The sequence below is a fragment of the Balaenoptera ricei genome, chromosome 7 (assembly GCF_028023285.1).
Source record: "Balaenoptera ricei isolate mBalRic1 chromosome 7, mBalRic1.hap2, whole genome shotgun sequence".
In the NCBI taxonomy this organism is placed as follows: domain Eukaryota; kingdom Metazoa; phylum Chordata; class Mammalia; order Artiodactyla; family Balaenopteridae; genus Balaenoptera; species Balaenoptera ricei.
Genome location: NC_082645.1, coordinates 7424470 through 7451147, shown reverse-complemented (window position 1 = coordinate 7451147; position 26678 = coordinate 7424470). Strand labels below are relative to the sequence as shown.

The 26678-nt window shown below is 50.2% G+C and overlaps 1 protein-coding gene and 1 pseudogene across 2 annotated transcripts in view; one reads left to right on the top strand and one right to left on the bottom strand.

Moving 5' to 3' along the window:
• CCDC93 (coiled-coil domain containing 93) overlaps positions 1–6278 on the top strand; it is a 91599-nt gene extending 85321 nt beyond the window's left edge. For both annotated transcript variants that reach the window (XM_059927636.1, XM_059927635.1), the window contains exon 24: positions 1162–6278. In XM_059927636.1, coding sequence (XP_059783619.1) covers positions 1162–1215 — 54 coding nt within the window. In that variant the 3' untranslated portion in view covers positions 1216–6278. The remainder of the gene's footprint in view (positions 1–1161) is intronic.
• On the bottom strand, positions 4919–26678 carry LOC132368878 (5-hydroxytryptamine receptor 5B-like; annotated as a pseudogene).

Genomic DNA, 26678 nt, shown 5'->3' with positions numbered 1-26678 from the left:
TCTACCCCTCCAAAAGCACGTGCTTAAAAAATGTCCGAGTATCTTGCTTCTGGCAGAACAATTCAGCTTCACCCCCACCCAGCCCAGAGCCTCCCCAGCTCTGAGTGGAAGATACGCAGAAACCCGACGGGTGAACCAGGGTCCTTGCAGCCAGAAAGACCAAAGGGCCTCCAGACAAGTGGGAGCGCCTGGCCGGGCCCAGGGAGATGGAAACATTGACTTTAGGGGTCTTGGATGCAGAGGGGCCAAGGGTGACAGAAAATTTTTCCTCCACACTAAGTGGATCTCCAGCCAAGCATGGCAACTGGAGGCCTAGCCACACAGCCAGGCCTGCACCCTCAGGCTCGACCCCTCCAGGCGCTTCCCCCTACCGCATTCACCTCTCACTCGGCTCCTTGTGACGTGGCCCGGGGAAGGGGTGGAGATGGTGTGCTAGCAGATGGAGGTACCCTGAGCTGTCAAGGCCACCACGAACAAGGGGGAAGGAGGACACACAGTGATAAGCTTTGGAAGAAGGGGATACAGAACGATGCAGCGGTGGGCCTTGCACCCTGGACGCCAGGCTCCCCACGCGGGGGAGGCCCCGTGACCCCTGCGCGCACAGTGAGGGCTCTCCTTCAGCTCACTTTGAGGGGGCGGCGTCCCTTGACGCGTCTCTCTCCCTCTGTCTTCTGTGGGTTTCTCTCGTAAAGCCAAGGGTATTCTTAACCTTCACTCTTGCCGGGGTAGGAGCTTTTCTACGTGCTCTGCCTGCTGTGTGGACTGGGGCTGCCTCTTATAACTCCTTAGGCCGTGGTCTCCGAGGACTTTCCCCCTTCCTCGCTGGAGGGGTCCGAGATTGGCACATAGGTGTCTGCTTTCTGCTTCTGTCCCTTGGGATCTTAGAGGCGTCTTGAAGTCTTTTGGAACGGCAGTGCCGAATCCTCTCCTATCCTCAGTCTGACAGGCCAGAAACCAGTCGTCTTTGTAGCCGCTGGGGCCTTGAAGGTCAGCGTGTGGCCAGGAAGCTATGCCATGCCGGTGGCGGCGTGCAAGGAGGCCGCTCCATGGTCCGCAGGGCTCCCTGCGGGATGGGAAAGGATGGAGAGGCCATCGGAGCCTCACGCGGGTGCTGACGCGGCCCCCACCTCTCTGCTCTCTCTCTCTCTGCTTCCCCTCCAGGAGGGCCGCAAGAACGAGGTGCTGCTGTCCAAGGTGAAAGCCAAGGCCTCCTGAAAATTCCCAGACGGCGTCGTACGTCACTGATGTCTTTTTCTAAATGCCGTGTATCTACTACAAGATGGTGAAATGGTTCTGAACGCTGCAGCAAAGATGCAGGTGTGATGATCTCGACACCCTGGACATTTCCTTTCTCCTGTTTGCTTCCATTGCTGTCGGTGGAATCAGATGGTGCAACCGTTGTGGCTCGGATAACACCCATCCTCCGGTGAAGAAATGTGGGCAGTATTTGTTCTCTGTGTCGATTCAGCTCTTATTTCCCCAGTGACATTGCACATATGAAGGTACCGTGTTTGTCTGGACTCTGAATAAAGTAATGTTAATTGAGCAGCCGCTGAGACGGAGGCGCTGAGGGAGAGAGCAGGGAGGCGCAGACCCTGCTGCCAGGCTCCCGGCGAGTGGCCCCAGAGCTTGACCTCCGGGACTTTTTTTCCCTAATAAACAAGGGTTTTAGCTGAATGACCAGCCCAGGTGAGTGTTGCTCACCTGGGCCTTTCACTTGCCCGTGGTGCCTTTTGTTCCCGTCCCCTCGGGTGCCAGCCAGCAGGTTTGATGGTGTAGCAACTAGAAAGAAAGCTCAGCACCTGCCTTGGCTTCACCCTCAGGCTCCGCTCAAGTCCATCCCACCAGAAATCGAAAACAAGGGCCTCAGCTTGAGGACACGTAAGTAAGAATGACCCCTCACCTCGCCCTCTTCTCCTGGGAGTCCCAGCCTACCCGTGGATGGTCCTGTGCCTCCCCCTCGCTAAGAGCACATCACACGCCCTCCGCTTGCACAGGTCAGGGCTGGGCCCGGAGATGGGCTCTCCCACCGGGCACGGCCATCCAGGCCAGCGTGTAAGTGGCGGAGGGACCAGCCGTGAGCAGGTGCCAGAGGGCGTCCCAGCAGGAAGAGCAGCGAGGTGGGTGGAGATCTGGAGGGCCTCGTGGAGCCGGCTGGGGCTGGGCTGGATCTGAAGGGGGAACAGCAATGTAATAGCAGAGACTGGTGGGAAGGCCACTTTGGATAACGTATGGCTATGATTAAAACTGAAGAGGGTGTGGGGAGAGTGCAAGGCATGCTTGTGGAGAGAGGAGTGAGCGGCCAGTCTCTGCAGGAGGCTTTAGAGACCAGTCTGGAAAGGTGGGCTGGGACCCGCCTTTGCAGGGCCTTGAAGGGAAGGTGGAGGGCTCAAGTTTCTCCTCCGGAAGGAGCAGTCCATCCAGACGGAACTCCTCCTGCCCCAGCCCTGGGGAATCTGGCAGCTTGGGGTCAGTGAACCCAGCACGAGACTTGCACGTCATTCCACACGCGCCTTGCACACGTACCAGTCAGCAGGTTTGGGCCATAAAACATAAAAGCTGAAACATGCAAGTAGGGCTCTCAGTGCAGCCACGGGGACACCGCGCTCATTTTTAGTTCCCTGATGTATGCGTTAAGCAGGGCTGATGCGTACAGACTTAAACAGCCTCTTGCTGGATTAGCAGCCCTTGGCTTCTGTGTCCTGGCAGCGAGGCCCACCCCATGAGGAGGCCGCCCCCGGTGCCCAGTGATAAGGGCACTGCGCCTGGGCCGTGCGCTTCTCACGTGCCCTGAGCCCGGTCATTTGTGGGTTCTGAAAGGACTCGATGAAGTTGAAGCAAGTGACTGCCAAAGAGCAGGTGGTGCCCCGAGGGCAGGGGAAGGAGACGACAGTTTGACTGGAAACCGTTTCGGGTTCAGAGAAACATCTTGGTTATATTGTTGAGAAGCTCATAGGCCCACTCCCTAACTAACAACTTTTGAGCAATTGGATTATTCGTGTATTATCCACAGGTGGTAGGGAGGAGGAACAGGTAATATCGGAGGTTGTGGCGGTCCTCCTTCTAGATGATCGGGGAAAGTAGGGCACGACTAATCCAAAGCAACCAATAATTCTTCTAAAAGTACGGGCGTTTACTTTGGGCTGTTTCTAAACAGTTTCGTTTGGTTTGGTTTTGGTGTAGGGAGGTTATCAGTAGATATCTTTTCCCATTTTTTAATCTACGAGGCCTAAGCCAGATAATAAATCAACTTCTGTTCCTTGAGCACATTTTGAATTAAACTACAGAAGCCCGTCTTGAGAATTCTGTTTGCCACAGATAAGCCACAGGGCGGACGGTGCCCTTGTGAGTAATGAGGACATAAAACGAGGACGTGCTTTACAGTTAGGCCTCAGAGGCTGAGGAGATGCCGCGAGGCCCTGATCATTTCAGAAGCCCTTCAGGGGGCCCTCCCAGGATTGTGTCCTTCCGTGTGCCCACAGAGTATGGCTGGCTGTTCTGCTAAGCCCACAGGCTTTTCTGGAGCTAAAAAGTAAGTTACTTTTAGGAAACCTGTGCTTCGGGAGGAACAGGGATTCCCCGGGGAGCGGTCCATTGTCCCTGCTCAGTCAGAGCAGTGAGCTTGCTGACGGCAGGTGCCCTGGGATTCTCGGGGAGCCTCTGGGCTGGGGCTCCCCTCCATCCCACTTGCACCTCAGGGAGTACACGGGGCTGCTTTGGTTTAAACGGAAATCAGAGCTGCTGTGAGCAGGACATGCCAGACGATCACGAGGCGTCTGGGGACGTATTTGTTGCAGTCCTTGGCCTGGGTTCCGGCTCCTGGCCCACTGGGCTCAGCTAATCACACCCGAGGGAGGCGCTGAGGTTACAAGCCAGGGGCCTGTCTCCCTTTTTAACAGGGAGGGCACAGCCCAAGCTCGTCAGGCCTGAGCTCTCTTAGAGTCTGCAGGGTATGGTTTTAATTGGGTGTGGGTTCCTTGCCCATGTTCTGTGGAGAGCCGGGTCCTACCAGTGTCCACTGGGCCGGCAGCGGGGCCAGAAGACAGGAGGCCTTTCCCAGGCTGAGGATCCGCTCCCTGACGAACCCCGCAGCTCCTGGGCCTCCTGAAACCAGGCGCAGGGGATGGGGAAGGCCGCAGGCTGTCAGGCTGACAGCCCCGATCGCGTCTGTAGTGACCAGAGCGGCCCTGCCCGAGGGCGCTTTGGGCCGTCAGCTGTGGCCTGCAAACCTGTGCCACCCTCATCTCCGTCGCCTCAGCACGGCCTTGTGTCGCCCTCTCTGCAGGTGACGGGTGACCAGTGTGAGAGGGGAGTGGACATTTTGGCAGCACGTGCTGAGTTACTAGGCGGAGCCTGAGCTGCAGTTAGTGGGCGGTCCCCAACCTTTTTGGCACCAGGGCCCGGTTTCGTGGAAGACAGTTTTTCCACAGAAGGGGGCGGGAGGGTGGTTCAGGCTGTGATGCGAGCGATGGGGAGCTATGCGGAGCAGCAGATGAAGCTTCGCCCGCCCGCCCGCCGCTCACCTCCTGTGTGCGGCCCTGTTCCTAACGGGCCCCGGACCACTACCGCCCTGGGAGTCGGGGATCCCTGGCTTAGAACACACTCTGAGGAAGGAGGTACTTTATGAGTCGCACATGGCCAGCGTTGGCCTCAAGGAAAGCACGACTTGCTGCAGAGCCGGACGGTGAAGAGCCCACGTAGGGTGAGGGCCCGCTGTCTGTCCGGGTGGCTGGGCACTGGCCGGGAGGGGGGCCTGTGTGATGCGTCTTCAGAGTCCCCAGGCCCTCTCTTGGTCCTTTTCCGCCAGCCCACAGCATTCCCTCTCACAGCACATGGTGATAGGCTGAAAATGCTACTAAAAAATAATGTTATGGTCTCCCCTGTTCTCACAATAAATGTGTAAAAACATTAGGGGAGATTTAGTGGCTGGTCTGCAGCCTCTTTGACAGCGTGGGGACCATGACGGGTTCTCCGCGTCAGCCTTACGTCAGTTCCTCAAAAGTGCCAGGCTCACACCTGCTTTGCCTCTGCCTGGACTGCCCTCCCTCCCAGATCGTGGGCAAGGGCCTTCACAGACCCCCCCGCTGCTCACACAGCCCCCTCAGTGTCAGCCTGCAGCCCTGACCACACACTGCCCTCTCCCCTGTGCTGTCTTGATGGCACACGTCACTGTTGGACTCTTATGTAGTCTTCTGTGACATGTGTTGCCTGCCCTCCCCTCTGGTGTGTAAGAGCAGCAAATGCAGGCACCTCGCCTGTATTGTTCCCCGCGGTCTCCTCGGCGTCTGGCTAGAGTGGCTGATGAGGAAATTCTGGCTGGATAAAACAGCTTCTCCAAATTGCAGCAATGCATCCCCGTATTAGCAGAGTTTAGATTGAACGTTTCATCTATTTTATGCTTAGCTTGAGAACAAGGAGGCAATTTTATTCCGCAGCTTTAGAGGATCCCAGAGTCTTTGTTACACTCTAACCTTGATAGTTGGGATGAGAAAGGTGTCAGAGGATTCAGGCCTTTCAAAGGAATTATGTTTTACAGAGGTATCTTCTCCCCATGTAGATGGGGGGAAGGGGGAAGAAAGGAAGCACATTACTGTCAGTGATCGGGTCATGAGTATGTTTTGGCTCAAAGTAAGCCATGCATAAAGGTAACTTGTCTGGATGAAATGACTGAGCCACATGAAACCAAGAAGTGGGAAGCAGCCCCGGGATACAGCATTCTGGATACAGAAGTATGAGCAGTACATCCCCTTGGAGGGTAGTCAGACAATTCCTATCAAAAGTGCAAATGCACAAATCTTTCGGGCCAGCCATGCTACTTGTAAGGATTTTTCCTATATACAAGGATTTTCATTGCAGCATTATCTGTAATAGTAAAAAGTTGGAAACTACCACCAACATAGGGCAATGGTTAAATAAATTGTGGCAAATCCATACAATGGAATATTAAGCCACTCTGTATGTACTGCCATGGAATGATCCCTAAGATGCATGGTTAAGTGGGGAAAAAGAGGCTCTTGGCTTAGTAGTGTTTGTTTCTAAAAAAAAAAAAAAAAGAAAAAAATGGAAGGGGATGGAGAAAATGCCTGTGGTTGTCCCTGTCCGTACGTGTGTGTGTGCAGATAGAGCGCCTCTGAAGGGACCCACGGGAACCTGACAGCCTTGCGTGCCTCTGGGAAGAGGGCTGGGGGGGACTTTTCACTCTGTACCTTTTGTACCTTTTGAATTTTGTACCATGTACATGTATTATCTATTCAAAAAATAAAGTTTTTAAATTTTAACTTTGTTTACTATTCTAAACAATAGAAACATGACATCAGATTCTTGTTCACTGCATCTGCTTTCTTTAGGAATTGAAAGTCCTTGAGCCCGAAGTAGTTAATCTCCTTGTCTTGGGTCTTGGGGGAAATAGAGAAGCGAAGCGGGCGCCCTCCTCTTCCGGAGGAACAGCTCCGAGGAGACGAAGCAGTGAGAGTGGCTCTGCTCTGATTACGTGAGTGGGTTTGGGTGGCAGTGAAGGGGACGCGGTCAGGGGGACGGTGAAGTGACTGCATCCCGGGAACAGACCAGGGCTGCTGTATGGTTGCCTCCGTCTCATGAGGATCACGGCACAACCCGTGTTGCTCTGGCTTTTCGGGCTTTAAAAGATGGAGGTGGGACCTCTGAGTCATGGCCCGGGGGAGTTGCGCCTGCCCTCTGTGGAAACTTGATGTGGGTGGTCCCTCTCCTGGGCAGCGGAACCAATTTTGTCCAGCTCTGGGCGGCAGTGTGTCCAGCCCCAGGAGAGGAATCGTGACAGCTGTCCTAAAACAGTCATGAGAATTCTATTTCTGTTTGCCAAGAATTGGTCTACAGACGTGCACATAATTGGGTGTCTAGCCCAGTTACGGCCAATACGGAGGAGACCTCCTTCCTGCTGATGATCAGCACGAGCTGCAGAGAAGCGCTTCTGTTCCGCAGGTGGCTGGGGAGGAGCAGGGCGCTGGAGCAGCCGTCGCCATTTCCAGGCCGTCAGAAGGGACAGCGGCACCCTGAGTGAAAGGCTGGAAGGAGCCTGGCTCCCAGAAGGCACGACGAGCTTCCGAACCAACGTGGGGACCGCTTGCCTCCTCCTTTCTTCTTTTTTTTTTTTTTTAATTAATTAATTAATTTATTTATTTTTGGCTGCGTTGGGTCTTCGTTTCTGTGCGAGGGCTTTTCTCTAGTTGCGGCAAGCGGGGGCCACTCTTCATCGCGGTGCGCGGGCCTCTCACTGTCGCGGCCTCTCTTGTTGCGGAGCACAGGCTCCAGACGCGCAGGCTCAGTAGTTGTGGCTCACGGGCCCAGCTGCTCCGCGGCATGTGGGATCTTCCCAGACCAGGGCTCGAACCCGTGTCCCCTGCATTGGCAGGCAGACTCCCAACCACTGTGCCACCAGGGAAGCCCACCTCCTTATTATTCCATGAGAAAAATAAATCCCTGTTCACTCATTCATTCAACCAACAAATATTTGAGCTTCTGCTCGGGGTCAGGCCCTGGGAATAGACCCAAGCAGGCAAAGGAACCTGTTTTCCTAGAGGTACACTCCTGAGGGGAAAGTGTACAAACAGGTAACACGTACGCTATCGCATTTTGCTTCAGTGTGCTGACTAAGCAAACCAGCAAAGTGTCTGGTTTGGTGGTGATGGCTGCAATTTTATAATGCGTAGGCAGGGGATACTACTTTGCATTCTTTACTGAAAACTACCTCAGTTTATATTCTGGAAGTTTTACCAGACAACCAGATAATTTGCTGCCTATCATAGATGCCTCATTTTATCCGTCTGATCAGTGATTCTCGGCGTTCAGAGCCTCCTGGTTTCATCCAAGCTTGCAGTAGACAAGTAGATGCTCATGGGAGCATCCTGCTTTACAGAGTATCTCCTGTGCCTAATTGCCTTTCTTTTTTTTTTAAATTTATTTATTTATTTTTGGCTGTGTTGGGTCTTTGTTTCTGTGCGAGGGCTTTCTCCAGTTGCGGCGAGCGGGGCCACTCTTCATCGCGGTGCGCAGGCCTCTCACTATCGCGGCCTCTCTTGTTGCGGAGCACAGGCTCCAGACGCGCAGGCTCAGTAGTTGTGGCTCACGGGCCTAGTTGCTCCGCGGCATGTGGGATCCTCCCAGACCAGGGCTCGAACCCGTGTCCCCTGCATTGACAGGCAGATTCTCAACCACTGTGCCACCAGGGAAGCCCCCCTAATTGCCTTTCTTTCACTTTTTAGTCACCCTGATTTTCTTTCGATTCTATAAACTGCAGACTGTTTTACATGCTTTCATTTGATTACACGCCAGGTACTGGTTTCATGGTTTAAAAGCTATGGGTACTGTCTCTTTGCACAATTTTAATATTGCTCTTTCTTAAAGATAATATTTAGGTGTTGTCAGATTAATTCCAGTAAGAGAGAAAATATGTTGTGCATTTTTCTAGATTTGTGTGCTTTTCTGTTTTAGTGGTTTGAATCACTAGTGGTTTTATTACGAAAATCCTATTTAGAAAAAAAAAAAAAAAGACTGTTCTTTAATTGTCGGCCCCTTCTTTAGGATATCTGCGTTCTTAGCATTAAATAAATATTAATAAACAAAACCTCACTACTAGTGAAGTGATGAATCACATAGATAGATACCGTGTGAAGAGAATTCCAGGCAGAGGGAGTAGCAAGTGTCAAGGTGTAGGTAGGAGCAGGCCCAGCAGGTGAGTCCGAGGAGCAGGAAGGGGTCCTGCGTGGGAAACCACTGGAGGGTTTTGAGAAGATTTCAGGAGAGACCCCTCTGGCGGCTGTGCTGACTACGGACTGCAGGGGGCGCCAAGGACAGAAGTGGGGAGTCCGGCTAAGCGGTGACTGATAATCCAGCTGAAACGTGCCTGGAAGGGGTTTTATGAGACAGTGCTTACCCTTTCCACACTACACTCTGCTGTTTTTCCTGTCCTACGTAACTTTTGGAAAATGCTAAGCATTGAATTATTGGATTGCATTCTTCACTCCCCAGAGCGGACACGTTTGTCACGGCACCCTGGCAGATGGAATGTGCTTCCCCACCCTTGACTTTGGGCTCGGTCTGGTCTGTGGGTTATTAGCAGCCTTGATAGGAGCAAAGGTTTGAGAATGTGCTGTGTGCCGGGCTTGTCCCCTTGCACATCTCTCTGGAAAAGAACTTACCCTGCTGGCCCGAGAAGGTTCAGAGATACATGGAGACCAACCCGCAGCTTGAAGCTGAGCCCAGAAGAGCCCAGCCTGGATCAGTGAAATCCCAGCAACTCACAGACACCTTAGCAGGGAGTGAAGGCTTGTCGCTCTGCGCCACCCAGATTCTGTAGTGATTGTGTACAGACACTGAGAACACAGCTGTCTGAGATGATCACCAATTGATTTCATGACAAGTTGTGACCTGGAGTTTAAAAGACACTTCTCTGTATCATCCAGCTTTAGTGTGGAGGGAGAAGGTCAGGGGCCAGAAGAGAGGGCTTCCGGGGGTGGTACCCACATGTGGAAGAGATGCTCACAGAGGACAGCAGTCGTGAGCAGAATCCAGATTCCCTTCAGACACGCCTGAAGAAACATGGAGGCTGCGATAAAGGGGAGAAAAGGAGCATACTTTATGCAGGACTAAATTTACAAAATAAAACTATGAGGTTAGCCACACCCACCCTACAGGCCTGGAACTTTATGGAATTGGATTTGGACATGAAGACCCTTTAGTGATAACTTAATCAGCAAATAAATTCTGGCAAGGAAGAGATTAATTCCTCTTACAGCCTCCCAACCCTCTCTCCCTCATGTCCTACAGGCAGAGAGATTTGAGGCAGAACAGAGACATTAGGCTTAAGGGAGTTCCTGCAATGTTTATTGTAAATCCATTAGTTTGTCTATAGATTTCTACTTCTGATACTCTGTATTGAAAGGAATTACAAGTACATCCTTACATAAAGTTAATCATCAACTGCTCTGTCTCAGAAACTGAGCATTTTGTAAATTATAGTGAGTAGTCAGGGAAGGCCTCACTAACTGAAGAAAAAGTTCAACTCTGAAAGATCCAACAGAAATTGCCATCAAGTTAGCCGGCCAGCAACTCCCTTTCAAGAAGAACTCAACATAAATGATTCCTTCTGCCTGGGATGCTTCCATAATGATCCTGCATTAAGTCAAAGCCCAGGCCAAATGAACACAGTGATAAAGCATCCTATCCAATAGTGAGAGTAAACCAAAAACTTGCATTCCCCTCCCCACCCCCCAACCATACCTAGACTCTTCCTCTAAGGCTCCTGCCTGAAATCCAACCAGAACAATGCAAGTGGGGCCACTACACCAGGTGTGGATTCCGTGCTGCGGAATGCAAGCCAACATTGAAACATGGAGTCCAGTCAGATCTCTGTTGTGTCCCCTTCACTTTCCCATGTTTGGATTCAGGCAGACCTGAGTCCAGGTACTGTTCTACCATGTGCTGTGTGACCACAGGCAAGCTTCTCACCCTCTTGGGACATGATTAAATGAGGACAGTACCTACCTTGTAGGACAGACGTAGGATTAAACGAGTATTTGTATATGAAACCTAGTATAGCAGCTACACGCGGTGGGTGCTCAATAAAGAGTACTGTTAAATGTATTCCTGGTTGTGTGTTTTATGAGGGGAGGGATGGGGAGAAGACCATTAACACCACCTAGCGTCTTTCAACCAAGAGGGGAGGATCCTCACTAGCCCCAAGCTTGAGCTATAGCCCTTAAAACCCACCGGTGACGATGTTTGAGGATGCCATTTGATCAGTAATGATGTGCCCACCTTTTCCACTGTATCCAGCTTGTCAGTCATCTCCCGGTCCTTTCTTCCCTGTCTCAGTTCACAGAGGATTTGAGGCAGCCTGTAGGAAATACAAAGAATATGATGGTAAAGTACAAATAAGACATAAAACGCTAGAATAGGGAGAACCTAAATAAGAATTGGGATTATAGACTGGCTAGGAACATCAAACACAAGTAGGTTACCCCTTCCTACATAGATTCCAAAGTTAAGCCATAAATTTGGTTCTGCCTCCTGATCAGAATAAAAACGGAAACATGGTCAATTAAAAGTTCCCATTATCATAAGAAAACATGCCTTCACAAAGAGTGTAATCAGATGACTTCAACTACAGCTTTATGTGAAAGGCATTGATAAGTTTCATAAGACTATTTCTTGAAGCACCTTCAATGAAAGAGAAGAACATATTTCCAAACTACGACTCCAAGAAGGCTGTCCTAGGGGCCATGTCCCGTCCTCTAGCAGCAAAGGAATGGTTGGACCACGTACTCTTCCCAGACTCCCTGCAGAATCCCTCCTCTCAGCAGGGCTGAGCAAGTTTGGGACTTCAGATGGCTTGAGGTTATACGGGTCCTCAATAGCAAAGCACAGAAAGCTCAGGAAACAAAGGTTGTTTCTAACTCATTTGATGATAAAATCTGATCTGACCCAGTGTGAGGTTATCTTTAGTTCTTTTCTCACAGTGTAAATATTCATGCATTTTACTGCAGAAGTACCCATGTGTTTGATTAGAGGCTGCTGGCCCAGACCAGCTGGGGGTATTAATTAATCTATGGATTACACACCATATTGCATTTCTAAAACTTAAAAAGGGATTCTGTCTGTCCCAAAGATTTTGGAAAAGGCCCAGTGGACCTATATTGTGATAAACTCCAAAGTACAGATACTCTATACTGTTAGTTGAAAGATGGTCTGCATACCTCAGACATCAAGTGAGCCAATGGTGGGGTGAACTGTTTCATGTAAATTAAAACACCTAATCAATAGGCAGCCAGCCACCTCCAAAATCAGGTAGACTCTGGCCAAGATGACTTAGTCCAGGCACCCCCCCTCATCAAGGCCCTTGGATTCCTCCATACCTGGGCCACATTTAATATTTTCAGGAAGGCCAAGATTCACTGTGGCAGTTTTGGGGGGAGGGGTTGGTGGTGGTGTTTGTGTTTTAGTTTCACAGCAGACATTTTCCCCATCGCAGTGACGTACACGTGAGTGTATGTACATACGAACATGTATCCGTGTGTGTGACCAATCACGTGTGAATGATTCTGAACCCAGAAATGAATGCTTCAGAAGTACTTTATTACGTCTACAAGTCAGAATGGTGAAGTAATGGAAGCATTTCTCACAGCTGCTCTCCCTTGCACAGAAGCAGAGGAAAGGCCTCACCAGGGGTTCCCAGTGCTGGCGACACAGTGGAATCACCCAGGGAGCTTTAAAAAGCACTACTGCCTGGATCGTACCCCCCAGAAATGCCAATTTAATTGCTCTAAAGAGCAGCCTAAGCATCCAGCAGTGTCTCTCACTGATTAAAAAAAAGATCATCTAGAGAACTTAATAAAATATAAATTACCAGACCTCTTCTTTGCAAGTCTGATTCAGTAGATATGGGTTGAACTGGACAGTTTTTTTAGAAAACAAAAGTTCAGATGATCCTTGTCACCCAAATTGGGATACACTGCCTTGGAATTTGGGAAAGATAAGTTGAATTGGGTGGATAAGGGTGAGGGGAGGGCTGTTTCACAAAGAAGACAGGCTCCTGAGTGGGCCACCAAACAGGCCACTGGGACCCTGTGCTGAGGAATATGCTAATTAGATAAAGGAAGGGCAAATCAGCTTTGACTCTTGTATGAATTCTAGCCAATTTGCAGTAACCACCTGATGTTCTGTCTGAAGAGGATTCTGAGGCCAAGTTCCTCCTCAGTGGGGAGATGTGCCGAGATCAATTAGCAATGTCTGCCACATCCACGGCAAGAGGACATAGCTGCACGCTTGCCAACCATTTGCTGTTGTTCTGGAGAACCTTTGGCACTGCTGCTCCTATAGTCCAGGCCCAAGTGGTATGGTTCCCAAACGTCATTAATACTCAGCTGTGGGGAAGGCTCCCACCCAGATCTCGGGTGAAGGGGAGAGATCCCAGTTCCCTCCCCACAACCCTACCTGCGTGTCTCTCCAAGCCCTGGGTTTATCTCTGCTTGGTGAGAAGTTTCCTGAAGGCATTGTTGTAGTTCTTGTTCAATGCCGTGTAAATCAGGGGGTTGAAGAAAGAGTTGGAGTAGCCAAGCCACAGGAATACGCTTTTCCAGATGGGGGGCAGGCTGCAGGCACAGAGGGGGCTGATGAGCTCCGTCAGGAAGAAGGGGTTGCAGCACAGCACGAACACGCCGATGAGAACGCCCACCGTCACGGCCGCCCGCTTCTCCTCACGCTTCCGCCACGAGGCTCTGTTCATCTGAAAGGCCACCCGCGTGAACACCATCTCAGCCTCGGGAGGGGCCTCCTTCACCTGGGAACAAAGGAAACGTGGAATTCAGAAATAAAACGTATCATCGGATGGTACAGCGACATGAGGCCGCTCCAACCTTGGCCGACCCCTCCCCTCCTGCCTCACTCAAGATGCAGTGATCCCATACTCCATCAGTAAATATTAGGCGAAAAAGTCCTTGAGGGCTTCCCTGGTGGCACAGTGGTTGAGAATCTGCCTGCCAATGCAGGGGACACGGGTTCGAGCCCTGGTCTGGGAGGATCCCACATGCCGCGGAGCAACTAGGCCCGTGAGCCACAACTACTGAGCCTGCGCGTCTGGAGCCTGTGCTCCGCAACAAGAGAGGCCGCGACGGTGAGAGGCCCGCGCACCGCGATGAAGAGTGGCCCCCGCTTGCCACAACTAGAGAAAGCCCTCGCACAGAAACGAGACCCAACACAGCCATAGACACATACATACATACATACATAAAAAGAATGTAAGCAGACAAGAATATCATTAAAAAAAAAAAATTAAAAAAAAAAAAAAGTCCTTGAAACCGTAGGTTAAAATAAATTCTGAAGGCTCTTCTGGGAGTGAGAGTGGTGGTCCCTACAATGTCAAATAATATGATCTAAAAAGCAGGGGATGAGGAGACGGTTAAGAGCCGGCGCCTTGGTGTCACACCCTGGCTTGAGCCCCCGCCCCGCCGGCCGAGGCATTCCCCGACCTGGGAAGCCGGGCGACCAAGTCCCCATGGTCGGGAACTGGGAACGTGTTGCGTGCACAGCACTCACCATTCAATACTGTGGAGGCGGGCGGGGCTGGGACTAGGGCCCCGGAGAGAACAAACCCAGGCCTGCCCCTCACAAAGTTCCCGGGAGAGGCAGCCTGTAAACATCAATACTGCAAGAAATTATACGCTCCTGTGCTAAAGGGATTCACTTTAAATTGGGAGATAATTTTGTATTGCTTAGCTTAAAATAAACAAGCTGCGAATGCCTTTGTGGTGATAATTAGCTACCATTTAAGGAGCCTCAGGCACACTCTCTCCACCCTCTCACCCCCATTCTTTTTTTTTTTTTTTAACATCTTTATTGGAGTATAATTGCTTTACAGTGGTGTGTCAGTTTCTGCTTTACAACAAAGTGAATCAGTTATACATATACATATGTTCCCATATCTCCTCCCTCTTGCATCTCCCTCCCTCCCACCCTCCCTATCCCACCCCTCTAGGTGGTCACAAAGCACCAAGCTGATCTCCCTGTGCTATGCGGCTGCTTCCCACTAGCTATCTATTTTACGTTTGGTAGTGTATATATGTCCATGCCACTCTCTCACTTCGTCCCAGCTTACCCTTCCCCCTCCCTGTGTCCTCAAGTCCATTCTCTAATAGGTCTGTGTGTTTATTCCCATCTTGCCCCTAGGTTCTTCATGACCTTTTTTTTTTTTCTTAGATTCCATATATATGTGTTAGCATACGGTATTTGTTTTTCTCTTTCTGACTTACTTCACTCATATGACCGACTCTAGGTCCATCCACCTCACTACAAATAACTCAATTTCGTTTCTTTTTATGGCTGAGTAATATTGCATTGTACCCCCATTCTTTGATGAGTCTCAGCTTAAAGGCCACCAGCCCTCTCAGAGGGGCCTTCCTGCCCCTGTCAACTACAAACTGGCACTTGCCATCTACCTCTACAAGGATTAAATCATGAGCCGCTGCAGTGGCTGACCTTCAACACCCCCCTGAAAGGCGTTCAGGGTGGAGAGCAGGAATGAGGCCCTCTTTGCTCTGGGAAAAACTGGCAGAACAGGTCTTCAGATAGTTAGATATTTTCAGGAGACGATTTTATGAGCCCAATTCTTGCATTGCCTCATATATAGAAAAGCACTAAAATCCTTCATGGTGACGACTGCTCCTTGTGACTAGCAGAAACCTTCTGCAAAAAACTATGTGCTCAATTGTATGTACTCCACCTTCACCAAAATCACATATATACTGCCCTTCCCCCCTGCCTCTTTGGAGCAGTTTCTCAGAGCTATCTGAAATGCTGTCTCCCAGGCTATAGTCCTCATTTTGCCCCAAATAAAACTTAAGAAGTCACAACTCCCACGTTGTACTTTTTTTTCAGTCAGCACCCCTCTAAACTCAATCACATCTCCCTGTGATTTGGTATCATGTTCCCCTCCTTTGTAGCAATGTGTGTGATCATGGGTGTTATATGTGGCACCCCTCGGGGCCAAGCTGAACAAGGGCAGGCCTGGGTCTTCCTTGTACGGCACCTGCCTGGCAACACCACCTGGCACCTGACAGGTGCCCAGGAAACAGCTGCTAAGTTGCCATTTCAACAGCATGGTCTGCACCTGCAGTTCTCTTCCTTCCCGGAATGCTGCCAGTCATGATGCTGGAGAAAACTCAGAGGCAAGGGGCTCCCAGGCAAGGACTGCATCTAGTTTCCCTCCCAGACACAACTGGCATCAGGCATCAGGAGAGCCACCCAACCGCGGGGCACTTCACAGTGTCCACAGAGGGAAGAGCCCTGTCTCCTCTCGCCTGGGGCAGGACGGTGGGAGCCAAGAAGGCGACCACGTGGTCTGACCTGGCACACCTGGGGCTCCTCACCCTCAGCTCTACCTTCAAATTCTTGGTCTCTGCTACTCCTCCCCACCCTCATCTCTATTTATTCAGAAAATCACTAGGTCAGCCTGAAACAGATCATGGCGATATGGACAAAGTTGAGTCCTTTCCTTTGTTAGTGTAAACCTAGCATCTGCCCGCTGCCACTTGGAGAGAGAGAAGGAAAAGTTCTCTCGCGGAGACCAACCAGCACTTCCCTCCTCTCCATCCCTCTGCCCCTTACAAAGGCCTGTCTTGGCAAACACACACCCTCTGGGGGCCAGCGGGCACCCCCTCTTTAATGAGCCGTCCCAAGGTTTCCGGTCCCAAGACAGGTGGGAGTTGCAGGTCACCTCTCCCCTTTAGAAGAGATAACACTGACCAATTCCCTCATAGTAGACCACCATCATCCACCAAAGGAAGCCTGGGGGATAAAACGTGTCACCCTGAAATCACCCCGTGAATCGTAGCAGTCCATTTTCCGGAGGGAAAAGTAGTGTCAGAGCACAAGAGGAAGTGTCAGGTGATGTTTGTCTTTCTCCCACTCAGCTCATTAATGGGCACTTTCCCAGCCATTTCTCCGCTGACCTCAATGACCTCCCAGGCACTTGAGTTCCTCCCTGGGTTAATGCAATTCCAAATCCTTGTTATGCTACAGAAGTAAAGACATGGGGTCAGTTCAGTTCAAAGGGATCCTGGGGGAAGAGAAACAGAAAAGGCAGTAGAAAGAAAAGGCAGTCCCCCTGGTTTGCTAGGAGACTGACAAGGTTGGCTTTTTTCATTTGAAATGTAATATCCAACAGTAAACCAAAAGACACTAAGAACAACTCCAGAAAAGCCACTGTAAAACAGAGACTATGCTAAACACTTGTAATGAATGACTTTGATTCATCCTCACACCAATCCTTTGAGGGATTATCTCCATTTTACAGTTGAGAAAACACAGAACCTATCTTAGGATCACATTTGTGCTTGGGATGCTTTCAGAATGAACATCTACGGCTTCCTAGGAAATGTCTAGGAGCTCTAGCAACCAGCTCTGGGGCCATCCCTGAGCTTCTCTGTCTTTCCTCTTTGGTTGGGTGTCTCCTCAGCCTCTTTGCCCTGACTTTCCTCTGTACACCTGTGGGAAAACTGACCATTCAGGTTTAACAAGCCTCTGACGCTGGCTTAGAATCCACTAATCTGAAGGCAAAAATACGGACTGTTGAAGGCACAAAACCAGTAGCACCCGCCACTTCTTGGTCCTGCTGTAAAAGGACAGGTGCTCTGGACACACAGAAATTTGGAGACATCAGATGTCATGGCCAAGGCCACGCTAGCAGGGCAAAGCAGAACCAAGGTGCCTGCCCAGCCTGTTTGGTTCCAGGCCTGTATGGTTTCTTTCTGCCAGGGAATGGAAGGGAGGAGAAGGGGACATGACCTAAAAGATGCGTTCACCTAAACATCTCCATAGAGTCTGAGGCTTTTCCACCTAAAATTAATTAAGGACCAAATCAGCCAGACAATATATTCTCAGAGATTTATGAATCACCTACTGTGGATATAGGGACTACATACCGGAATTCCCCATCAAGTCCCAATTTCAAATATTCTGTACCACTATTCCCATAAGCACTCTGATATCAGGGCATGGATTCTGAATCATCATTCTGAATATTGTGTCACGATCAACACTCCAGGAGGTCAGGGACCTCGTGTGTCCCGTCCACTGAAAAGTCCCCAGCACCTTGTAATATATGCCCTATAGTAAAATCTCAATAAACACTTACTGACTAAATAGATATTTGGGGGAGAAAACTCTAAGTCTCTTGCATTTCTGCACATTTTGCTAGCAAAGACACTGACAGCCCTTGTTTTGGACTAGCTTATCAAGGATGTTTGAAGAGCAAACAGCCTTGGAAGATAGAGATAGTGCCTCCCAGTAGAAAAGAAGGCAGGTTTACTTGCAACCCATCATAAAAGATTCATGTTTCCTAAGAGCAAAGGGCAGGTTTACTTATTGGCCAGCCCTGGTCAATACAGACTTGAGTTCCCTAATCTGGGAGTTTCTCTACTAATTTGTGATGCCAATCCAGTGGGCCACTCCATGTGACTCCCATGGAACTTTGAAGGAAAGGGGGAACAGACGCACACATGAAGCTTGTGCTGCCTGTGTACCATGAGTAATAAAGGCCTTTGACTCTGATCTGGGGGTCTCCTGCCTTCTGCCAGGGTCCAGTAAACTAGGGTAGGCCGACTTGTTTGCTTGCAAACAGGCTAAAATCTCAGACCTTCACAGTTCCTGAGAGTGGTTTAGTATTTGCCATGTGGTCCCACACACCATCTTCCTCAGTTATAACAGCAGCCAGTAAAGAAGGAATGAGGAAACCAAGGCTCAGAGCAAGTTAGTGATTAGATAGGATTCCAGTCGGAGCCCCCATTTCCACATCTCCAACCACGAAGAACCTTATCTATATGCTGGGCTCCCTGAAGGATGACAGTGAGACAGTAGTACATGGCAGGACCTCAGAAATGTCAGCTTCATGTCCCCTTGTCCCTTCCCCACCCCCCCAATTAAAAAAACAAAAATTCCAGCTGCCACATATGTAAACCTCTAATGTTGTCGGATGAACAACCTAATGCGAACTAGAAAAGGAAAGCAGAAAGAAGGAAGGTTACTAATCGCTTCTGGGACCAACCAGTTTGCATTGTGATGCATGGTCAGGCACCCAGTACAGGGAGGCTTTTCACAAGGCTGGTGTGAGGAGGCACACTAACCCTAGTGACTAATCAAGCCCTGCAACATCTGAGAGAGGGCAGAGGGCAGAGGGCAGAGGGCACTGAGACGTTTCCGATTTCGGTTGAAGGCAATCTGGGTTGTCACTGGAATCCCCCATTTCTAACCAGAGCTCGGAGGGTCAGGAGTTGGAATATCCAGAGCTCCATTCTCTCGGCCCAAGGTGCACTGAGATAACCAAGCTCCAAGCTGCATTTCTAAAGGCATCTTGAAGAGATAACTAACCAAGATAGCCCCTCAAAGTAAACAGGACTTGTCTAGCTTATCTGACAAACTAGACCAGGAAATCTTCTCAGCGGCTTCTCTTGTGCAAAAGAAGCCAGAAAATAAATTAAGGATGTTTTCTTGTAAAAAAAATAAAAGCAGAGCACTGCTGGGCTTGAAAAAGATTAATTTTCCCTTGAGGGTAATTACATACACCACAGAGTACAGTTTTGCTAAACTTTTGGGTATGATGATAATATAAAGTACAATTACTATTAATCTTATATTTGGAAAACATGGATTTGGCGGGGCTGTCAGTCACCCTGGAATGGCTAAGGCACCACTGGAGTTAATGCTGAGAAGGGGAAATTGTAATCAAGCGTGTTAATTAAAGTTACACGACATTTGTTTCTGCTCTTACGTCATCTGATCTAGTCACCCCCCTTTATGGGTGGAGGCCAATGGAAGGTCATCTGTTGAGGCAAGAGCTCTTACCCCGAGGTGCCTAGACTCCCAGGCCAGAGAGTCTGTGCACAGAAGGAGGGTGTCATGGAGAGAGGGGGGGTTTCGCCTTTTGCACACGCATCGTCCAGCCTCAGTGTTCTGACCGGCCTTCTTAGGGGGCCATGGCTCCCCCTGACCACCACGGCCCCGCCTCAGAGAGGCCCAGTTCCTGCTGCACTGGGGGTTCCATCCCTTGGGAGAGCCAGTAGGAGGAAAGGCTGAGTGTTCACTCTCCAGAGATGGGCTTCAGGGAGTGCCCTAGGCACGCTGGGCAAGCAAGTGCCTACATGCCTTTCTGGACAGCAAGTCCAAAGGTTTGTTCAGTCTTCAACGAATTCTGTGACTTACCAAAGGGTTAATAACCATGGAGTCTGGATGTCACTCTACCACTGAGAAGCTCAATCTCTTCCAAGAACTACACGGATTTAAAGGTCATTGGTGAAAACACATGATCCCTGCACCATGCCCATCTACATCCCCTTTCGTTTCCCCTGCCCTTTCCACTCTTCCCCAACAGTCCAATCAGAGAAAAGAGAAACGGAAGCAGATGTAAAGAGACAGAATGAGCAGAATGATGTAAGAGAACAAGGGAGAAGTTTATAGAGAGGGGAAAGCCAGGGATGTTTCTAAAAGTATAGGGAAAACGCTCCTTCATCCACCCAAGTAGTTCTGGAAACTCTCAGTGCCAATCTTAAAAGAATCAAACCATAAGCCAGATGTATTGTTACCACTGATACAATTTGATTAATACAATTTATTTTTCTAAAGTTAAAATAACCTTGCAGTCTGGCATGGGAATGTGTTTCAGTCATATTTCTTTTAATAGGTGGAATCAGAACAAGGGTGATGATTTTCCACCATCCTCTTCCCATATCTGAGCTCTGACTGAACCCAGGTCTCACACATGGTTCTGTACACAAGCCCACCAGCCGCTGGTCTTTGGAGAGGAACAGATGACAACTAAACATTGGAAAAGTGGCAAAAACGTCAAGGGCTCTGTACAGATTTCAGGTCACTTAGGGCTTATATACTGTATGCTCGCAACACAAATCTACTAATGTGGAGAAGTGGGCTGGAGAGCCAAATATTTTGTAATATAACATTATCTAAAATTCCAATCCAAGTCATCGTAAACGCTATAGCTCAATACTACAAATTTATTTTGACCTTTACAGGTTCCAAAGTGCTTTCCCATACACTATCAGTCTTTTGGGATCACTGCCGCCTGGACAGACTTCTAGAAAAGCACCTATAAGAATTTATTATTAATTCTGTAATTGTGGCTTACTAAAATTAATCCCTTGAGAGCAGAGACCACTTCTATGAAACCTCAAAGGCTACTACATTGTCTGATGCATAGGTCACTACAAGTCAGCCAAGTAACCTTGAACCCATCTGCGTGTCTTTTTGAAGGGGTTTTAAAATACATCCACGGGTTCATTGACACGTTTCCCAAAGGTGAAGCCTAATTCCCCCTCCCTTGAGTATGGACTGGAGTTAGTGACTCACTTCTAAGGGATAGAATATAAGGGAAGTGATGGAATATAACTTCTGAGACCAGATCATAAAAGGCACTGACTGCAGTTTCCTCCTTGCTTCACTGTCTCAGGCTAGGGGAAGCCAGAGGCCATGTTGTGATGACACTCAAGCAGCCTTGTGGAGACGTCCTGCTAACAGACATGCAAACAAGCCACAGCTACAACCACAAGAGACCTTGTGCCAGAACCGCCCAGCTAAGCCATTCCCCATGCCTGCCCCACAGAAACTGTGAGTTCATACATGTTTGTGGTCTTAAGACGCTAAGCTTTGCACTAATTGTTAAGACATAAATAGCAAACCCACCTATAATGGTAAGAGGTATAAAATAATAGTTTATTACTTATAATTTATAAGAAGAATTTCAAAAAGTAATAATGAAGATAGTGCAGCAGCTATCATTTAGGGTTTACTATTTTAGTCACTCCACATACACTATTATCTCATCTACTCTTCACAAGAATTTTAAGAGGCAGATGGCAATATTTCCATTTTACCTGCAGGGGAATGCAGATGGAGATGAACTCACTTGGCTGAAGTGCTAATAAGTGGCACAAAAAGAATTGAAATCCAGGTCTCCTTGCTTCTAAATCCCACGCTCTTAACCACTGTGCACACTGTCTCCCAACACATGTTTATTGATTGAGTGAATGAGTGAAGGGTATCACCCAGGGCCACGTTATAACCTTCACGAACCCGAGGCATCCTTGCCTCTGTGGGTCCTTCCTCCATTAAAAAATATTAAAAATTATATTTTATGACCATATTATTATAAAGACTAATGTAATCGAGGCTGGGCTCATTATTACATATTCATTAACAATTATATTCATTTTTTCCTCTAAAAGAAATTAAATTTAAACTATTTCCACGGGCCCCTATAAGTATGCTGGCTCTCGGTAGTGTACTCACCGTGCCTAATGAATAAAATGGCCCCAGTATCAACTTGTGCACAGATATCAGATAATTAAAAAGAACAAAATGTTCGATGTCGCATTTTAAAAGCCAAACAAATCATCTCTATTGGCTTTGTTTTTTTCTTCTTCCAAGCAGTAAAAGGCACAGGGCAGAAGGAAACAGTCATAACCCATGGGAGGTGCATGGTGAGGGCAGAATATACTCTGTGTGTCGTGCTCAGTCTATGAGGCTGAAAAAAGGGATGCAGGTGGGAATTAATCCCGTCTCCCAAGAGAAGCTGGCAGTACCTCTGTGCTCAACTGTGTTCAGCTCTCCTGGAAAGGTGTTCACGGGCCTAGTTTTGAGATCCTGCTCCCTGTGCATGAAAAATGTCGCCTGCCATATCAGTAAACAGAGGATATTGAGGCCCTCAAGCCATCAGCCACGGAACTGTGCACCCTGAGGGGATTCAGGACAAAGAAAAGCAGGATACAGGCCCCAGATAGCTAAGGTGCAAATCAAATGGATGATTTCAATGAGCCCAGACTCTTGCATCTTCCCGTACATAGATAAGCGCTAAATTCATTAACTTAAGATATCTGGGGCTTCCCTGGTGGCCCAGTGGTTAGGAATCACCTGCCAAGACAGGGGACACGGGTTCAAACCCTGGTCCGGGAGGATCCCACATGCCGCGGAGCAACTAAGCCCGTGCGCCACAGCTGCTGGACCTGCGCTCTATAGCCCGCGAGCCACAACTACTGAGCCCGTGCGCCACAACTGCTGAAGCCCACACGCCTAGAACCCGTGCTCCGCAACGAGAGAAGCCACCACTGAAGCCCGTGCACCACAGCAAAGGGTGGCCCCCGCTCGCCGCAACTGGAGAAGGCCTGTGCACAGCAACGAGGACCCAACATGGCCAAAGATGGATAAATAAATAAATAAATTTATAAAAAAACAAACTTAAGATATCAGGTTTTCTTTAATTAACAGTAATCTTTTGAAGTTCCGACTACCTGCTTTCTCTATATATCCTGGTTCCTTCCTTACCTCTTTGGAGCCGTCCCTCAGAGCGACCTGAGAGGCTGTCTTCGGGCTTAAGTCCTCAGAAAGTCCACTGAATAAAACATACTTCTCATCTTTTAGGCTGTGCTTTTTTTTTTAGTTGACATCCCCATGACCCACCTTGACTGTGATATGACTGCCTCTCTCCCATGCAGGTCTAGATGCTTGTGAGATGCTTGTGACAGTGCTCAGAAGTTAAGTTCCTGGAGAGAGCATGGCATACTGAAAAAGGGGTGGAAAAGAACAGTGACTTTTAGATCCGGGACAAACTTCAGCTTTTCCACCCCATAACTGTGTGGTCGTAGATGAACTCACTTTATGGCACTTGAGTTTGGTCATCTGTAAGATGAGAGCTGTGTGGCGAAGACGGTTAGTGTTCACCAAATAGCCAGAGGCTCCCCAGGTTTTCACCGTGTCTGGCCAACGGACTGTGACCCGAAGGGCCACTTCAGGGTAAAGCAGGTAAAAGTTGCTGTATCTGCAGGTCTTGCTTCCCCTTCCACAGCAACCTTGGAAGCCACATGTTCAGGACAGCATAGCTAAAGGATGACAAGGAGCCCGGATCCATGAGTCACCGCCTGGAGGAGAGCTGAGCAGGAGGAGGGCCGGCAGACCCACACTGAACTTTGAGTGAGAGTGAGATAAACCGTTAGTCTGGGGGTTCTATGTTATGCGGCATATCTTAGCTTATCCTGACGAACAGAGACTGTAGTGCCAATTTGTCTGGACCCTGAGGATTAAATAAGAGGATGTAGGTAAAGTGGCACAGTGCCTGAAAGAGGGAACTCAGTCAGCATTTCTTTCCTTCTCTACTTTAAAAACTTGAGGCACTGTTGCAGATCCCTTTCGGATACTATTTTAGTGTTGGGACCTAGTCACAGAATCCTGAAAATAGATGAAGGGCGTGCACAGCCTCATGACCAGAGGCCTTCTGCCTTCCTAAGTGCTTCTGTCACCCACAGAAAGCAGTAAAGACACTTTGCAGGACCTAAATGCAACTTGACTCATTTCCCCGGAGGGCAGACAAAAGCAGGTGGGGGAACGCATGGAGAGAGTACTCCCGGCACATTATTTTAAATTTCTGTCTGGGTGTCCTATGGTCAGCAAGCTTGCAAATGCTGACTCAGCAACAGTACCCAGGAGTTTGAGTGACAGCTTGCTGGAGCCTAAAGAAGCAGGGTGTTCTCGAACCCCATCTCATCTGTAGATGTATCTCAGCATCATATGAGTCAGGACTCTTAGCCTGACTTAGACCAATGCTGTGTCCTAGAGCAGAGACTTGCAGCACAAGGTGCGGAAGGGGCTCGCCCCAGCAGGTGGCGCCAGCGGGTGGCTAAATCAGGGCACCACGCTGCCCCGCCTCCTACAGCTCTTTCTCCCTGCCAGTGGCCTCCCCATTGGCCAGGCTCCCGACCAGGCACATCTGCTTTGTATCACCCGCCTGAATGGGTTCTGTCAAAAATGAACACTCAACTCAGGCTTGGCAAGCCTTTCTGGCATCCGTTTCACCATGATTTCTCTGGGTGCGCACTGGATTGATGTAGTCAGTAAAAGCCAGCCCTACCTCGGCCAGCAGAGAGAAAAGCGATGATCACCCCAAGATTTCCGAGGGACCTTTCAAAGGACGTCATTAATTCTGAATAAAGCTCTCCCCTACCAACACTTTCCAGCTGACATTCCTATTTTATCCTACAAAACTCCTCTGCCATTTAATGAAGGGCGTGCGGGTTGGCGAGACGCCTGCTTTTAAAAATACACACGTTTGAATAACCTAAGTATCGGAGTTAACTTTCAAAAGTAGAACAAAACTAACAACAGAAGAACTTACCCCGTCTCTTTCCCTCCCCCCTCATGCCCCCTTTCCCTGGTCCATATATTGTATTAGGAAAGGGGCAATAAGTCCTGTTATTCTCTAGGACTGAGAGCCTGAAACCCCCATTCACTCAAAAGGAGAGTTTGGGGCTTCCAGGGTTTGGAGGGAACTGTCATCTGTTAGGGTCTGGCCAAAAGGCAGAAAGCCCCGACTCTAAATACAATGGAGAGAAGTTCTGCCAAATGCAGGTTCCTCCATCTCATTCATTTCCAGGCTTATGCGCGGGCCCATTGTAGATTGCCAGGCAACGCGCTGTGGATCTCCTTCCTCCAGCCAGCTCTGCCCCCCATTCCCCGTTTGCCAGGTACTGTGCTAGGTGCCTCGCATGCTTCCTCTCACGTAAACCAACAGCCCTATGAAGTAGGAATTCACTTATTCAAAGTTGAGGAAACAAAGCCCACAGAGATTAAGCAACTGCCCCAATGTCCCCAGCTGGGATTTCAACCCACGGTTCTATCTCGTTCCGAAGTCGCTGAAAGATAGCACTGAGGTTGGGACAGTGAAAGCAAAGCGACACCTGGATTCATTTTTATCCTCACTTCCGCCTTGGCAGGGAGCCGGCCGATAGGGTTGGGGAATCGTCTCTGGACAGCAGGGTGTGGACGGGGGCGCAGTGGAGACATTAAATAAGGGGCGAACGGTCACAGGAATTCGCTCCTCTGCAGGACGTATTCCCAGCCCCCTGCAGTCACGCTTGGTCTAGCCGGGACTAGGAAGTTGGCGGCAGAAGACTCGAAAGGACACAATAGCTCCAGGGGAAAAGCAACAGAGGGCGCAGCGAAATCAGACGTGCCCTCACCGCTACCGAGCAACGCTGCCCCTGTCGCCCCCTTCAGCCGCGTGGTGCAGCGGTGCCGGGTCCAGCTCCAGCCCCAGTGTGCACGTGCTGGAACCCCTTCTCCCGCGCGCACCAGCTACGCAGCTGGCGGACCCTTCGCGTGCGCGCCAGGCGCAGGTGATGCGCCCCTCGGTGTGCGCTGCAGGAGAGCAGATAGCAAACTCCCCGGCCGCTCCGGCTCCGCTGGGGGCCAACCTTTTCGCGCGTGCGCCAAGTGCGCAAACTTTCACTGCCAGCTCTCCCTTTCGCCAAGCTTCCTCCTCCCGCAGCGACCCGCTTCCCCAAAGCCCCATTGCTCAACCCGCGCCTCACCTGCACGGTGGCGGGCAACGGCAGCACAGCCCTGCGGCGGCGACCGACGCGAAACTTGGCCGCCTTGTATATCTTCCAGTAGACAGATAGCACCACGCCCAGAGGCAGGTAGAAGGCGCCCCAGGTGGAGAAGACGGCGTAGGAGGGTTCCTGGCTCACCTAGCAGCGCCGGAGCCGAGCGTCGTTCGCCTCGCCCCAGCCGAAGAGCAGCGGCGCGAGGGCGATGAGCGCGGAGAGGGCCCAGGTGAGCGCGATCAGGAGCACCGAGGCTCGGCGGCGGGTGCGCGGCGTGTACGGCAGGTGGCGCGTGATGGTCCAGTATCGGGCCAGGGCGATGGCCGCCACGTTCCAGATGCTGGCGGGGCAGCGCAGCACGTCGAAGGAGATCCACACGTGGCACAAGCTCCGGCCCAGACGCCACCGTCGCCCGGCCGACAGCTCGCTCGCCAGGCTCAGGGGCGTGATGCACCAGCGCTGCCACGAGCTCGTCCGACACGGCCGTCGAGGTCACCACGTTATGCGGCACACGGTGGAGGGCGCGGACGCGCAGGATGGTGACCAAGACCATCAGGTTCCACAGGAAAGTGGCCGCGACCAGCCGCACCAGCTGCGTCACCACCGGCGCCGTGAAGACAGAGAAGGGCGGCTCTCGACCAGGCAGGGCGGCGCCACCTGGGGTCAACTGGACGACCCCGCCGGGGCTTGGGCTGCTGCTCTAGGCTTCGGGTCCCAGGCGAAGGGCGCGACCCCGGTGGAGGCCAACGAGAGGTTAGCTGCTTCCAT